Genomic DNA, 17,485 nt, shown 5'->3' with positions numbered 1-17,485 from the left:
TGGCCAGATGGAGAAAAACTAGAAAAATCCTTTGCAACTGGAGAGCTCTCTGACAGTCACAGAGCAGAAAGGGAAGCACTAGCACTAGCTGCTACCATGCTAGCAAATCATCCAAGTTCCCCTCACAGTCAGATTGTCTTTCTAACAGACGCAAAAACAACCCTCCAAAGCCTGCAAAACTCTGATTCCCCTTATATTAAAAACCTCAGAACAGCACTCACAAAGCTCAACCACAACAGCAAAAAAACTGTTATTCAATGGATACCAGCTCACATACAACTAGCAGGAAATGAGAAGGCTGACACACTCGCCAAGAGTGGGAGAACAAACTCACAAGTAAACTCTGCACTCTATCCAGAAGAAATGAAGAAATTAATTGTAGATAAAATAAATGAGAAATGGACGAGCTCCCATCCAAATCACAAGAAAGATGATGCTTACTATAAGCTATCCCGACAAGACCAACGTCTAATCTTTCGACTCAGGACCGGACACAACAGAATGCGACAACACATGTTCCGGAAGCTCAAAATTGGAACCAGTGAAATCTGCCCATGTGGAGTATCACCAGAAAATGCCGACCACGTCCTCCAAAACTGCTCTCTCTACCAAGAGGCCCGTATAAAACATTGGCCCCAAATCACCCCAATAGAAAGAAAACTATATGGAGAGCTCCCTGATTTGGAAACCACTGCGCAGTTCATCTCATGTATTGGTCTAGTCATATGAACACTCCAACATAACAATGAGAACGATGAAGAAGAAGAAGAAGAAGACATGAATACCTCAAAATGAAATTGCTACAAGATAGTAGTCTCACATTGGAAAGGTGCAGAGACATGTGCAGAGCATACGAGACCGCCAACAAACAGTTCAGACAAATGCAAGCCGACCCTCCAATCATTGAGAAAGTATCAACACCTTCAAGAACAAACATTCAGAAAGGTAAATGCAGGTATTGTGGAAAGATTCACGAATACATTAAAGAAAAGTGCCCTGCATGGGGTAAAATGTGCCTAGCATGCAAGGGGAGACATCATTTTGCTGTAATGTGCAAAAAGAAAATTCAGCAGGTGTCAGATGATATGTCTAACGATGAAAGACAGATACAGTCGGACACAAGAGATGATGTCATGATGGTAAAAAATGAATGGGTGATGTCTTTGGAGAACCACAAAACGAAAAGGATGACAGCAGTTATGACAGTAAATGGTCACCGTGTAAGGTTTCAAATGGATAGTGGAGCTGATGTAAATACCATCCAGGAAAAATACGTAAATAAGAATCAGATAGAAAAGGCAACGCAAAGATTACTAATGTGGAATAAGACTGAAATGAGACCCTTAGGGAAAGCTACTCTAACGACGAGAAATGAGAAAACTAACGAAACATTTGAGGTGGAATATATAGTTGTACCAAATAATCTAGCATGCCTTCTAGGTCATGAAACTTTAACAAGAATGAAGTTAATCAAAGTCAATAAAGATAGGTTCATAGCATCAGTAGTGAATACCCAAGAAGAAGACTGTAGTCCAAAGTTTACTGGTGATTTGGGTGACTTAGGAGAAGTGTCTTTAAAGATTGATAGCAGCATTAAGCCCAAGGTTCTGTCGTGTAGAAAGATCCCTATTGCTTTACAAGAAAGAGTTAAGGAGGAGTTAAAGACCCTAGTGCAGAGAGGAATCATAGAACCAGTGATAGAGCCTACAGAGTGGGTGAGTCAGATGGCAATTGTGGAAAAAGCTAATGGAAAAATTAGGATCTGCATAGATCCACAAGCCCTGAATAAAGTTTTACTAAGGGAATTCTATAATCTTGCTACTTTAGATGACATATTGGCAGATTTAAACGATGCCAAAATATTCAGCAAATTGGATGTGCAAGAAGCTTTCTGGCATGTCAGACTAGACACAGCGTCATCTAATTTGACAGCAATGATAACCCATTTTGGTAGATACAAATGGAAACGATTACCTTTTGGTCTGAAAGTGAGTTCAGAAATTTTTCAGAGAAGATTAAATCTAGCACTAGAAGGACTGAAAGGCTGTTTCAATTACGTTGATGATATTATAGTGGTAGGAAGAGGAAGAACAAAAGAAGAGGCACTCAGAAATCATGATATTAACCTAAGAGAGCTGATGAAGGGATGTCAAGAAAAGAAGATTAAACTGAACCACGAAAAGTCTGTTTTTAGAACAGCTGAGATTAATTTTTTGGGTCATATTATTACAGAAGCAGGAATAAAACCAGACCCGAACAAAGTATCTGCGATTTTGAGTTTGAATGCCCCAAAAGATATTTCATCAGTCCGAAGATTCTGTGGCATGGTTCAATATCTTGCAAGATTTGTTCCAGACTTGTCGACAGATTTACAGCCCATAACAGAGTTGGTCAGAAAGAACACACCATTTGTTTGGTCTGATCAATGCACACGAGCTTTCAACAAGATAAAACAGAAAATATCGACTCATGGCACATTGATATATTTTGACCCTAACAAAGAGCTTACATTACAAGCAGATAGTAGCCAAAATGGGTTAGGAGCAGCGTTATTATAAGATGGCAGTCCAATAGCATATGCTTCTAGATCATTAACTGATACGCAGAAAAGATGGGCACAGATTGAAAAAGAATTGTTAGCAGTGGTTGTTGGTTTGGAACGTTTTGACCAGTATACGTATGGCAGGACAGTTATAGTTCAGAATGACCATAAACCACTGGAAAACATCCTTCAAAAACCACTCAGTTCTGCTCCGAGAAGGCTACAAAGTCTAATGATGCGTCTTCATCGTTACGATATCCAGTTTCAATATGTCAAAGGCAAAAATTTGTTCATAGCTGATACTTTGAGTAGAGACCCATCAGAGGAAAAGAGTGATATCCCTGATGTTTGTGTCAATACAGTGGGACTGTCAATACCAGATGCAGTGCTGGAGAAAGTCAAAATCGAGACAGAGAAAGATAGAAAATTGCAAACACGTATTCAGTATATCCTAAATGGATGGCCAGCCAAACATAATAGTTTACCTGAACTCAAACAATATTTTTCACTTAGAGACATGTTAACATACGAAGACGGACTCCTGTTGAAAGGAGAACAAATAATCATACCGATATCACTTCGCAAGGAAATAGAAGAAAAACTCCATGCAGCACATCTGGGAGTAGACTCAATGAAAAGAAGAGCAAAAGAAACAGTTTTCTGGCCTGGATTATCAGCTCGAATACAGGAAATAGCCAACTCATGCTACATTTGTCAGAAAAATAAACCAGCAAATCAGAGAGAAGAATTAATACAGCACGAAATAGGTTCTAATCCGTGGGACAAGATTGGAATTGATTTATTTCAAATGTGTGACCAACAATATCTAGCCATAGTGGACTATTATTCAAATTTCATAGAGGTAGAAAACATGCAGTTGACAACAACACACGCAATTATAAAGAAACTGAAAGTTTTATTTGCAAGATATGGGGTGCCCAAAGTTTGTATATCTGATAGCGGACCTCAGTTCACATCGGAATATTTTTCCAAATTTATGATGGAATGGGGAGTGACTCATTTGATATCTTCTCCAGGACACCATCAATCCAATGGAAGGGCTGAGTCAGCAGTTAAAATTTTGAAGAACATAATGAAGAAATCTAGAGAATCAAAGTCAGATGCTTATGAAGCTCTTCTGGAATTTAGAAATACTCCAAGGCAAGACACAAATCTAAGCCCAGTTCAGATGTTTTTTGGTCGGATGACTCGAACACTGATACCAAACAAAAGGAGTAACATTAAGATTTCTACATGTCAAGAGAACATTATGAGAAGGAAAGAAAAACGTCAGATGAGTGTAAAAACATCTTATGATAAGAGGTTAAGAAATTTAAGTCAGCTGAAAACTGGACAGATGGTCTATTTCCAATCTCCTAATGACCCTACATGGAGACGTGGAAGAATCCAGTCTCAAGTCAATCAGAGAGCTTACATTATTCGAGGTGACAATGGTGCAGTGTACCAAAGAAACAGAGTGCATATTAACCCGAACAGAGAAACAGAAGAAGATATATTTCCCGATACTGATAACAACATGCAGGACAATAGAACTCATGATCAACACATTCGCCACTCATCAACTCATCATTCCCTACGACCAAGGGATCAGTTGAAGAAACCGACAAGATTCAATGACTATGTGTCTTAATGAACTATTGAATGTTGATTTTTAAATGTGATATGTTTCATATTGATTGAAGCGTATACATGTATGTTTTGTTTAGTTGTTTATGTTGTGGTTTTGTTTTATTTTTTTTTCTATGATACTCCCCGAAATGTTTTATTTTTTTAATTTTTTTTAAAGAAAAGGGGATGTTGATATGGTGCGCAAAGGTGCACGCGTTCAATATAATAAAGTATCATTCTCCGCCATGACTCTAATGGTTGTTGTTTGTTTATTGCTGACTGTGAACCTAGATCCTAATTAACAGGTTTAATGGGCGCAGGTTGTCTTTAAGAATCGTGTGTGTTTTGGAAAGGCATCTTTCATGAAAAAGCTCTTCAAGAGATGGTAGCCGTGTTCGAGTGATATATATATATATATATATATATATATATATATATATATATATATATATATATATATATATATATATCTGGCTGGGCTCTATAGCTTGGGTCGGCAGCCAGTCCAGGAGACGGAAATTCCGATATAAAACCTACGGCCATCTGTTGTTTACAGCCGTCTCAGACTTCTGTGCTACTGTGGACTGCATTTAGTTTGAAGAGTGGTAGGCCTATATTATTTGTCTGCGCGACCAATCACTTTAAAAATACTTTGCGCAGGCTGGAGGCAATGCAGTAATTTATATAATAAGCCTACAAATGACCAAGCGGTGGTTCTCTCAACCCATCTATATGGATCTGAGACATGGGTATTATAGCCTACAGAAAGCTACTAAGACTGCTTGAGCGATTTCACCAAAGATTCTTGAACTCCATCATGGACACACGGTGGCAAGACCGCACTACAGACAGCGATGTCCTTTCGAACGCCGGTATGGTGTTTGTGTGTGTAGTTTATATATATGGCTCCTTGAAGACAATGGATGCGCCCAGATGAGTCATTGGCTTTGGTTTCGTTTTGAGACGGGGCAGAATCTGGAGTGACTGATGAAGCCAATTCTGGAGCGGCAGAGTTTTCCACAGTTCGTGCATGGATATGCATCAGTCCTGGAACTAGCTGACAAGGCAGCTTTCTTTTTCTTTCTCTTGGCTGATGCAGCTTCGTTTCTTTTGCACTCGGCGAAGTTCTGTCCGGTCTTGGACTATCTCCTCCCACATACTTTGGTCGATGCCCGTGGTTCTCATGTCTCGCTTGCAGACATCTCATATAGGCCTATAGGATTAGTATTTATATGGGAATAAGGATTGGAAAAAAGATAGCTCCCTACCTCCCCTCAAAAGTTATGGATCCGCTATTGTGCACTTAGAGGAGAGGCAAAAGACTGAGAGGAATGGGGGAAGACAATAGACAGATCATATTATGTGGAGCCCTAACGGTTCAACCAACCAAAGAATGGTGAAGATACAATGATAAAACCTAAAGCTATTATTTGTCCAATTTTTATTCCTTATTCAAACTTAATTCAGTATTTTTAAAATTATAAATATTTATTTGCTTTATGTAGGCCTAAATTACACGAGATGAGTGCACGTGCATACATCGTAGTATTGCATTCCTTGATTATGTACGATTTTACCTGGCAAAGTGATGTGTTACAAGAGCAAACGTAATCGATTTTAACATTTTGCCATGTTAAAAACAAACAACTCGTTGACGCAAATTCTAGATCTATTATTTTTAACCTAAATTCTAAATTAAAACTTGCATCATTTTCTTGATTGAACAATCCTTTTTTTTTCGCATTATTTAACTCTACATTTAGACCTAGACCAAGATCTTGATCTGTTTTTTTTTTCTAAATTATATATATATTTTTTTTTTGCATATCGTTGGTCTCATTCCGTATCGATCTTTGTCTAATTCGGGTTCTAGACTGGGTCAAATAGGTTACCGAAGTGAGCAGGCTTATTTTTTTTACTCGTCGATTTTTCGAAAACAGACATCTAGACGGTAGCCTAAACACACAAAATATTATAAAATGGATCCTCAAACATACATGGATATCGCAACAATAGTTACAAAATTAAAAATGTATCCATATTTCGATATCGCACATTACATTCTAATGTGTGTAGCCGTTCGTGAGGATGTGTTGCCCCAACAAGGTTAGTAGACTAGAATAGATGTATGTATATATATATACCGTAACCTTACCTTACATTCAGATCTTGAATCTAGATCTAGATCTATTTCTGTCAAGTACGGTGCTTGGGTTAGGGTTAGGTGAGTCACAAGTCGACAAGTTTCTAGAGAAGAATCAGTAGATCTAGAATCTAGACTAAGACTCCTAATTTAAGTTAAGACTAGATCTAAGTCAGCAGTCTAACTTAGTCTTAGTCTAAGTCTAAGTAGATCTAGAGTAGTTTATGCTATTCGGACACCTATAGGCCCAAATTTGAAAGTTTGACTTTGACAGCGCATTATTTTACAATGGTTTGACATAGAAAAGAAAATGACGTATCAAAATCTTCTTTAGTTAAAGGAGAATAAGGATGACTACTTATATTTGTTCCCCAAACCTATATTTGTTATTATATTTAAGGTCAAAGAGGCTCTGTGTTTTCATTTAAATCGGACACATTTGACCCACATTATTTGATTCCGGACACCATAATTTATTTCGGACAGTCTCTATATTTAGGCATCAATAAACTCAGATTTTAATTCTATATTAACATTAACTAAATTTTAAGATTCCCAGGCATAGCCCCTCACATGAAATCATTACGATGTTTTCGAACTATGCATAAATACGAACACAAAAAATTAAAATATGAACACACTTATTCTACCAAAATTAGGTCACTGGAATAGTGATTTCTGCACCGACTTTTAGACTTATTTTATGTTTGTTTATTTTATGTGTGTTGAATGTTTGGGGTTTGCATGATTAGATGTGTGTTGAATGTTTGTGTTTTTTTTTGTTTATTAATTTAATAATTTCTAATACAGGTGATCTTTTGTAGTATAGTAGGCCCCTATAGGTTACGATAGCCATTCGATCTTGACTAACTGAATTCTCTATATAAATCTAGATCTATCTAGTAGGTCTAGATCTAGGCATTTAACTTCATTCAATGTACCAAGCTCACTCCAAACATTTGCCCATTTATTCTCTAATGAAAAAAAAACAACAACAAACGAACAAATATAATATAAGATCAATTTTATTGATGTCCAAAACTGTCTGTCCGAAATAAATTTTGGTAAGAAAATCGTAATTTAATTCGGACACCGTATTAATTTTTTTTTGGTATGGAATTAGAAAACTTGGCTTATGAATCAAATAAATTAGCTCCAAAAACAGAATAAATATTGCCAGGCTCATTAGTATAGACTTAGCCAATCAAAAAATATAGTCTTAACTCTAGGAAGAGGTAAAGTCATCCGAGTAACATAGGAAAAAACAACAACCTGACTAACACATTTGAAATTCGTTTTTCTTACATAAAAAGACAGCTAAATGGAAGGAAATTGGGTTGGAATCATTGGAAAATGGACAAGCACATTATACAGCGTGCTAGTTTTATAATACATATTAAAATAATTATTTAATGACCACAAAAACAGCGAATGTCCGAATTCATGTAATGTCCGAAATAAATAAACTAATAAACTACTATAAATCTAGATCTAGAATCTAGATTAGATTACTCTAGACTCAAGTCAAGATTTGAAGATAATTATAATCATGCATATAATTTTATAATGTAGATAGTAGAATAGTTTAGAATTACTCAATTAGTCTGTAAAACCTTACAAATTGACTTCTATTTAGACAGTCTTAGATCTAGTCTAGATCTAGATTATTCTAGATTGTATAGATCTAGAATCTATACTATTTTACTATTAGTATGTTAGTATATTAGCCTATATCTATTCACTATTCTATAGATAATAAAATAATAGATTGTATATAGATCTAGATCTGACAGTATAATTATTATAATGAGTATTCTAGAATCTAGACTCTAGTCAGTGTAGATCTATCTATAGTAGCTTCTTATATTTTGGACACCCCATCAAATTCTCCTTCAATGAACGGGTCGCTTTTTTTGTTTGTAATTCATTTGTTTTTATGTTTGGAGCAAAAATCAACGTTTTGGGACTGCGCATGTCCAATTTTAGATAAGTTCCGGTAATTTTGTTCCGTTTTATATATATATATATATATAGATCTATATTCTATAATATTATAGAGTTAGAGAGAGAGAGACAGAGAGAGAGTATATGAGGAAATAGACTATAAATACATATTGCAAAAGTGAATCTACTTCTTTTAATACAATCTAAAAAAAATTAAGTAACACAGATATAATTTATTAGCAATTACATAGTGGTGTACAATGACGGTGCTCACTGTCCAATTGAGGAGAAAGCCCAAAAACTGCGTTCAATATAGGAGCATGAAGTGACCCACTTTATTTTAAAATAAAATCTTGACTATGAGTGGTAATACAAAGGAAAACAGCTATTTTTATAGTCCTTTAGTTGCAGAATAAGAATCTGCTTTCAGTTTTTTTGTAAGTTAAACGGTCACCAAATAAAAAAATAAAATAAAAATTTGACCTAGTTCCCGTAAGTCGGTGTTCAGGTATAAGAATCTACTATAGAGACTAGAGTAGGTAGTTGCTCCATTTAAATTGATCCTATTCCAACAAATCACAAATGAGTGACAAATGTGTAATAGAATGAAAGAGGATGAAAAATGCTTTCCAACACAAATTTATGATTCTAGCATTATTGGTTTAAAGGGAAACTCTGATGGTTTTGACAATTTTTGATATAATATCATATGTGTTTTGATTTATAGATAATGAATATATTATTCTTTTTTTTTTTTTATTTGCAAGAATAACTTAGTAATTGATGTTTTTGTGACATAATTTTTCCGCGCATCCAAAACGGTCAGATTTTCACAGAATTTCTGTGTGATGTCACGAGGGTGCACTCAAATCCTATAATTGAATTCTTTGGCCTGGAAATCCAATGTATTGTTGGTACTGCACCTGGTATTAGCTTCATTTTTTTTTTCAAATCCCATTTCCACAGCAATGAAGTTGCTGAAACAGCTTCTCTCAAAATGGTTTGAGCATAAATAGGAATTAGCTAATGCCTTTGTAAAATATTTGCTCTTCAGACAAATAAATTTTTCCCATTTTCCCTTTAAAACTTCATCTCTTGGAAACAAATGAAAAGAGACACTAATTTCTGTGTCAGCATACTTGCTGATTTTATCTTTGTGATTGGAACTACTGCAACAAGCTGAAGAACAGTATTTCATTTTCTTCAAGTAGAAATAGAGGTTTAGATCTAGAATATTATTTATAAACAAAGACCGATTATAAATCAACATGGAGACTACATCTAGCTGTGAAGCGTAACAATAAATGCGATCCGATAGGTCTAGATCTAGAGAGTTTATCTGTTATATAGGTCTAGATCTAAATTTAGCCAGCACCCTTGTGACGTCACGTTTTTAAAAACTAAAAACATCTCGCAGAGCCCCGTTTTTTTTGGGACGTGAAGAATTTTCTGTCTAATTTATTAAATATAAAATTTTTTGAGCATTTAAATAAACAATGATATATATAATGTTTACTATTACAACTTTTTACTCAGAATTTAAATAAGTCAATAACTAAAATTTGAAAAACTATCGGAGTTTCCCTTTAAATGTTATTGTGATTTTAATTTTGTCTGACATCCTATTCCTATGGATAGAGAAATAAAAAATAAAAGTGAAGCAAATTTTTTTTTTAATGTGAATATTTCAGAAACTATACTAAAGTATATTATATATATATATATATATATATATATATATATATATATATATATATATATATATATATATATATATATATATATATATATATATATATATATATAATAAGTGCAGTTTCAAATGAGGAATTTTAAATCATAACTTGTAGCAAATCAAAATGAAATTAAACTTTAAAATATCATTAGTAAATTAAGAAAAACTTAAATTTTTCTAATTTTCTTTAAATAGAGTCTACAAAAAGAAAAATGCTCTCGGTTTTCAGCACTATAAGTATAAGCTTGTAAATTAATCTCTAGAGAGAGCTATCTAGTTATAGAACAGTAGTGTAGATTAGAAAAAGAATCTTCAGATTTAAGATTTAGATCTATTTAAGTATATATATTATATCTCTTTGAAAGAATATTTTATAGATACCTAGATTTACAGATTTTAACTTCTTGTGTCTCGACATCAACTGTCCAAAAGAACTTCCAAGCATATAGAATACAGATCTTTATTATATTTTATGTTAATAATCAATGATATTGGTATTAGGAAGTGATTCATTCAATTTTACATGTTTTAACTAGTGTATTTATAGATCTAGATCTATACTTAGTTTAAATTATAGTCTGTATAGTAGTCTATTCTACCTAGAGTATGCTGGTTTAATAATAGACTAAAGAAGCTTTGTAAACAGAAGGAAAACCTATATAGAAAATTTAAAGAAACTAATGCAGAAAGAGTTTACAAAAAGTATATAAAAATTAAACACTTAAAACCCGAAAAGTAAGCAGACAGCTGCAGAGTGAATACATAAACAATGTAATATCTAAAGATAACAACAAAAACCTATGGTCATACATTAAGTCTAAGAAAATGGAAACAACAGGCGTAGCGCCATTAAAAGATGAACATAATATAATACATAATGATAATGAAACATTCTAAACAAATACTTTGCATCAGCATTCTCAGCCCCAGGAGACAAAGACATATTACTGAATTTGAACCAAGTAGACAACATAGAAGATATAGTAGTACAAGAAAATGGAATTCAAAAACTATTAGCCAACACCAAACCAAATAAAGCTTCTGGACCTGATGGTATTCCAGCTAGATTACTCAAAGAACTAAGTAATGAGCTAGCCCCAGTGTTCAAAATACTCTTTCAGGCTTCACTTAACCAGGGCAGAGTACCAAAGGACTGGAAAGAAGCTAATGTCACCCCCCTATTTAAAAAAGGAGAAAAATCTGACCCAGGAAACTACAGACCAGTATCACTTACCAGCATCACATGTAAAATCCTAGAACACATAATATGTAGCAACATCATAAACCACTTAGACAAACATAATGTCCTCACACCATACCAACATGGCTTTAGGAAATATAGATCATGTGAAACACAACTAATAGGACTAATTGATGATTTTTCAAAAGGTTTAGATAATAGTGAACAAATAGATGCTATCTTACTAGATTTTTCTAAGGCTTTTGACAAAGTTCACCACCATAGTTTGCTTAAAAAATTAAAATATTTCGGCATTAATGGTCCACTGCATCAGTGGATTAAAGACTTTCTGATAGGGAGAGAACAAACTGTAATAATAAATGGCTCTAAATCAACACCGATAACAGTAAACTCAGGTGTACCTCAAGGAACAGTCTTGGGTCCACTACTATTTTTAATATACATAAATGATTTACCAAATTGCATTACTTCAGGAACAAAAGTCAGATTATTTGCAGACGATTGCATAATATATAGAACAATAAAAACAACACAAGACACAGATATTTTACAAAGAGAATTAGATGAATTACAGAAATGGGAATCAAATTGGAGCATGTCTTTCCACCCAGAAAAATGTCAGTTGTTAAGAGTAACAAAAAAACTAAAACAAATTAATTCCACTTATCTTATTCATGGCAAACCAGTAACCAGTAACACAGACTAAAAACGCAAAATACCTAGGTGTTATAATAAATGGAATCCACATATTGACGAAACTACAAAAAAATCAAACAAAGCATTAGGATTTATTAAAAGAAATTTCTATAAATCAAATAAGAACATAAAACTAAAATGTTATTTAACCTTGGTTAGGCCAATAATAGAATATGCATCCTCTGTTTGGGACCCCTCAACTCAAGAAAACATTAAGAAACTAGAACAGACACAAAATAGAGCAGTGCGATTCATAACAAACGAATATTCACATTTGACTAGAGTAACACCTTTAGTAAAATCACTAAATTTAGAAAGCCTTCCGGACAGAAGGCTCAAAAGTAAAGTAGCAATAATACATAAAACACTGAACCATAATCTTCAAATACAAAAACAAAATTTAATAAAATACTCTGAAAGACACAAAGGCACATTCCTCGTCCCATATGCTAGGACAAATTTGTACAAATACTCCTTCTTCCCTAGTGCTATTAGAGCATGGAATGGGTTGCCTGAGCTAGCCAGGAAAACCAGTGACTTGGCAGAATGTAAGTCATTGGTTAATATGCATGACTAAATGCATGACGCGTAGGACGTAATCATCTTCTTTTTTGAAGTAACGTCTGTATTATATGATAGAGTAGACCTAGATCTAGTCAACATCTAGATCTGTAGACTACTCTAGAAAAGTAGAACTGTTAGAGTATGCAAGTTAAAAAACTAATAAGAACATAAAACTAAAATGTTATTTAACTTTGGTTAGGCCAATAATAGAATATTATATAGATATAGTCTAGATCTAAATCAAAATGCATCCTCTGTTTGGGACCCATCAACTAAGAAACTGGAACTGACATGAGATTCATAACAAACAAATATTCTCATTTCATCATTGAACTAGAGTAACACCTAGTAAATCACTAAATTTAGATTTTAGACAATTTAGAACGCCTTCAGGATAGAAGATGCAAAAGTAAAGTAGCAATTATTATGAATTATATACATAAAACACTGAACCACAATCTTCAAAAATACAAAAACAAAACCTAATAAAATACTCAAAAAGACACAAAGATAAAGGCACATTCCTCATTCCATTATTTATGCTAGGAAAAATTATATGTCTACAAAAGCTCCTTCTTTCTTAGTGCTTTTACTTTTAGAGCATGGAATGGGTTGCCTGAGCATGCCTGGAAAGCCAATCAAATGGAATCATGACCAATAATTTGGCAGAATTTAAGTCATTGTTTAACATACATGACTAGATGCATGAGGCGTAGGACGTAATCAGATATTATCAGACATGTGACATGATAATAATGATATTATTAATTATTATTGATAGCTTCTACCTAGGACCTAGAATACAGATCTAGATCTAGATTTAAACTCTAGTTAAGTAAGTATAAATTTAGACCTAATAATATAAAGCAAAGTTTAGATTAAAAGAAATCTAGAAGAAGATCTAGATTTTAGATAAACATATGTATGTCCTCACTACATACTTAGCAGAGTTTAAGTAACTGATTAAATGTACAGAGTTTAAGTAACTGATTAACATGCATGAGACTAGATTTAGATACAGGTATAAAATGTAAAGGATGTAAGGACAAAATTATTTTCTCTTTTGAAGTCAAGTCTGTAATCTATAAGTAGTATAAGATAAGATAACAAAATAGGGTTTTAAAAGACACCTACATGCATTTAGTAAGACAAAGCCTTACATAGAAGGACAACTTTAAAAACTGAAAATCAAAGGCTATAAAACTACTACTTGTTCTCTTATTTCATAGACGAAGTGACATTTCGTAGTTCTTATTATTACAAATATATGCATGAAAATCATACATAAGAAAATGCATCTCTCTTATTCACTTTGCCTTGATCAGCTAAAATTCTCATTCAATGTTAACATGCTCGTGAAGACAAAACAACAATTCACAGATTCTGAGGGACTCTGAAAAGCATTGATTATACAAACACCTGCTCATGAAAGAGTTTATAAAAATCTTGTCACATTTCCGCTGTTTATGATTGTATACATTATAATTAGAAGATAGCAGATAGGCTTCCTGTTTGAACCACTGTTTTAACTGTTCATAAAAAATAAAAAAAAAAATCTTACCCTACAGACTGGAATTTTCTTATGTAGATAATATTTTTATATAGTTTATGGTTAATCACGATCTAATTTTTTAAAAATTTTCTTTCTTAAGCGCAAAGTACTCCTTCACTTCCATTCTCCCGCAAGCATCCTTTGTCAAGCTGGTTATCATCTATGCTGATTTGTTTTGCTGGTAGCATAATCGCAAACTTTTTACTGGGAGAGCCAGTAATTACTCCATTTAAAGATCATCAGAGTATAATTACAGCAACAGCTGTTTGGTATGCCATTATTTTAGTGTATTTTGAAAGTCATTTATAATTCTATTAATATACAAAGCATTAATAACTGTAACAATCACCTTTCTTGTTGTTCTCAGGTACCTTGTAAATTACTCTCCTTTTGATTTAATCTACAAGTTATGTAAGTTTCTTCCAGTCAAATTAATCATATGTGTGCTCAAAGAAACCCAGAGGGCTCATAAAGTTTATCATGGAGTGTTAGTAGCAGCTAAACTCTATCCTGGATCCTACCTCATTATTGTAATTATTGGAACTATCAAAGGTACAATGTATATATATTTTGATTTATATTTATTTAATTATTTTATTTTATTTATTTATTATGAGTTATTATGGATGAAATCTGAAACAGTTGTATACATATTTTAAATATTTTTTATGTTTTATTAGGTTCCATCTGTAATTTCATATTCCAATATACAAGTCAAGGTGTTTTTCTAAATGTGTGCAAATATAATGTCTTTTCATTATCCCTTTTTACATAACATTCTTAACTTGATTCATAGTTGCATCATTTCCTAACTATAAAATCTATTTTCAGATTTAAAAAAAATCACAACTATTGAATATAGAGAGATGTAAAGTTAAATTTTTGTCACATTTTCAGGTGCAGGTAGTGGCTTAATGAAAAATTTTGATAGACTCACTCGAGGTATTTGGATTCCTGGAAGCAACGAGATCTTACAGCCAAGTTTGTAAGTACTGAGATGAAATATTTTTTAAAAAGAGCTAATGTCTCTGATTTGTTGATGAATGAAGTATTAAAATTCTAAACATGTATGTAACTCAGCAATAATAAATTCTTTTGTATGCATTTGTCTCTTTGAATTACTATTTTCACCAAATTTTTATTTTTTTCCTTTTTCTATTTTTACAGCGCCACAAAAGCTAGTCTGGTTGCATCAATTATTTTCCTGTGTGAGCGTCTCAACTTGATAGCTGTCCCACATCCTCTGATCTACTTTGGTGTGGTTCTTTTCTTTGTGTATTTCAAGATCTCTTCTGTTGTGTTAGGCATCCATGATCCTTTTGTTCCCCTTGAGAACCTGTTTTGTGCTATCTTTATGGGGGGAATGTGGGATGCCCTGAGACGAGCAGCAATCAAGGAACCTGCTAAAGAAGATGAAAATAAAGATCCAAGAAATGATGTGATCAAGTCCAAAGAAGAAAAAAAGAAAGATTAGTAGCTTTGCTAAGTTTATATTTAATACGTTACATTAATTGAAATACTGTTTCATCTGTAGAGTTTGATAGAATATTTTATTTTGAAAAACAAATGTGAGAATCAAAATAATATTATGTGTTCTTTTCATTTATTTTAGTACCAATTTTATTTTACCTATTAATTGTTTAAAAGAGGATATTAAGCATGGTACAAAGCAAGTATTAATTGACTATAAATCAGTAATCATTGATGTCACCATAAGTTAAATTTAGAAAGCAGCAATATTTTTAGATTTTCACATTTATTTTTTTTTTTAAATTATGGATCATTAAATATGATTAGTCAGTATTATTTTAAAAATCTCTTAACAATCACAATATGTAATTAAATTACCCTTATTTTCATAATTTCAAAATAGTATTTGTTGTGGAAAGTTTTGAAACGAATAACCAGAGAATTGTAATAAATCACTGAGTGAATCTTTTTTTTTTCATTTGCATTTAATAAGGTTTATTTTTTTTTTTTTTAACTTTAGCTATTTTTAATATAAAATCATTTTTTATTTGAAAAACTTATGTTGTAGAAAAGTCATATTCTTTTATAAGCTATGTCATTATTGAAATTCAATTATTGTATTAAGAAGTATACCTATAAAAAAAATTTCAGTGCAATATTTCAAAAATGTCGAATGAATAATTCTAACACTACTGGGGACAAAAATACATAAATGATTTAAAACCCTTCAGTTTGTGGAAGTTTCTTTTTTTTTTTTAATTTGCCAATGTCTTTTTATTGAACATATCTTCTACATGTTGATCTTAAATATTGATATTTTATTTATAGCTTTATGGAATAACAGTTAAAATAACTCATTCAAGTGTGAAAGATTTTTTATTTTGCCATTCAGGTTTAACTTTTGAATATTGAAAACTGGAAGTGAGATTTCACTTTTAATTATTCATTTGAATGTTTAGCTGTTAATGTGTGACCTAATTAGTTTTACATGCTAAGTATTCTGGAGTGTTGTACAATACTTGTTCAGATATTGATTTACAATTTATTTATTAACACTTTTATCATCCCTTTCTTGACTTGGTTTTCTTTGGCCACATTCCAACTTTAATTTGTCCACATGCTTACAACTTATTGTATGAGCAATTTATCCCTAGTACTCCATATATTTTAAAGTTGTGGCCTGAATTTCAAATGTGTGACCCTTCTCTATTCATATTTTTTTTTTTTTAATTTACATAGATCTTTTGCTTCTGTCACTGTGGCACTTAAATTCTAGTATCATTTTTTTTTCAGAAGGGCCACTCAAAAGTATAAGATCAAATTGTTGTCCTAAATTGTGGATTTTTCCACATTTTACTTCCTTTGGTGGTATATTTTTATATGATCTTTTTTTTTAATTTGTAATATTTGTTGTTTATTTTATATAATAAATATCTGTTCAACCAGTGAAATGCCCTAATGAAATAATTTGGCAGTGTTAATTCACTTGGTGAACATAAAATTTCAGCTTCTGAAAACCATTAGATTGTTTTTTTTTTTCTTATTGTATTAAATTTCAGACAATTCTTGTTCAAGTTGATACATTTGAAACAATCAATTAAAAGTATGTGGTATTTTGGTGAATGATTTTCAAAATAATCTTTTACCTTATAGATCAAATCTGTTTAAAAAAAAAGATTTTACATTACAAGTCAACAAAAAATATTTATATATTTTTTTTCTCGCTCTGAAGTAATTGTCTTATGGTTGAAAAAGAACAATTTAATTTTTGAAAAGGCTCCTGTCTACACACATAGATGTAATTTATGTTGCTTTGCCTAATTATTTCTAATTTGACCTCTTCTGTACTGTTGTTTCTCCTAGACCCAAAATATATTAAAAGGACAAAGGTCTATAGTTGTTTTATTTTGCTCATATAATTGTAGTATTATTTTTCATTTCATTACCTTAATAGTTCAGAAATAAAGTGCCTACGTAATTTATTTTGGCTTTGGTGCATATTTGTTTTG

General features: G+C 32.4%; 1 protein-coding gene across 2 annotated transcripts; it reads left to right on the top strand.

Annotated features, from left to right (window-relative positions):
* Positions 1-5,980: 5,980 nt before the first annotated feature.
* LOC106060982 (trimeric intracellular cation channel type 1B.1-like) lies at positions 5,981-17,458 on the top strand. 2 transcript variants are annotated; one of them, XM_013219023.2, is made up of 5 exons: positions 5,981-6,277; positions 14,107-14,275; positions 14,374-14,558; positions 14,904-14,991; positions 15,174-17,458. In XM_013219023.2, exons 1-5 carry the CDS (start codon positions 6,151-6,153, stop codon positions 15,478-15,480), a joined length of 876 nt encoding a protein of 291 aa, XP_013074477.1. In that variant the 5' UTR covers positions 5,981-6,150; the 3' UTR covers positions 15,481-17,458. The 2 variants fall into 2 exon arrangements, with proteins under 2 accessions (XP_013074477.1, XP_055887141.1); XM_056031166.1 differs by lacking the exon at positions 5,981-6,277 and adding an exon at positions 6,291-6,395.
* Positions 17,459-17,485: the final 27 nt, after the last annotated feature.

This window comes from Biomphalaria glabrata, chromosome 5 (genome assembly GCF_947242115.1).
Source record: "Biomphalaria glabrata chromosome 5, xgBioGlab47.1, whole genome shotgun sequence".
Lineage (NCBI taxonomy): Eukaryota > Metazoa > Mollusca > Gastropoda > Planorbidae > Biomphalaria > Biomphalaria glabrata.
The sequence above is the reverse complement of the archived record's forward strand: the minus strand, read 5'-3'. Positions and strand labels throughout refer to the sequence as shown.

Bases quoted from the DNA above. Each gene is read 5' to 3' on its own strand.
- LOC106060982 (XM_013219023.2), top strand. From the start codon at position 6,151: ATGGATCCTCAAACATACATGGATATCGCAACAATAGTTACAAAATTA. The intron at 6,278-14,106 runs GTTAGTAGACTA...TTCTTTCTTAAG, and splicing joins GGATGTGTTGCCCCAACAAG to CGCAAAGTACTCCTTCACTT. The intron at 14,992-15,173 runs GTAAGTACTGAG...CTATTTTTACAG, and splicing joins GAGATCTTACAGCCAAGTTT to CGCCACAAAAGCTAGTCTGG.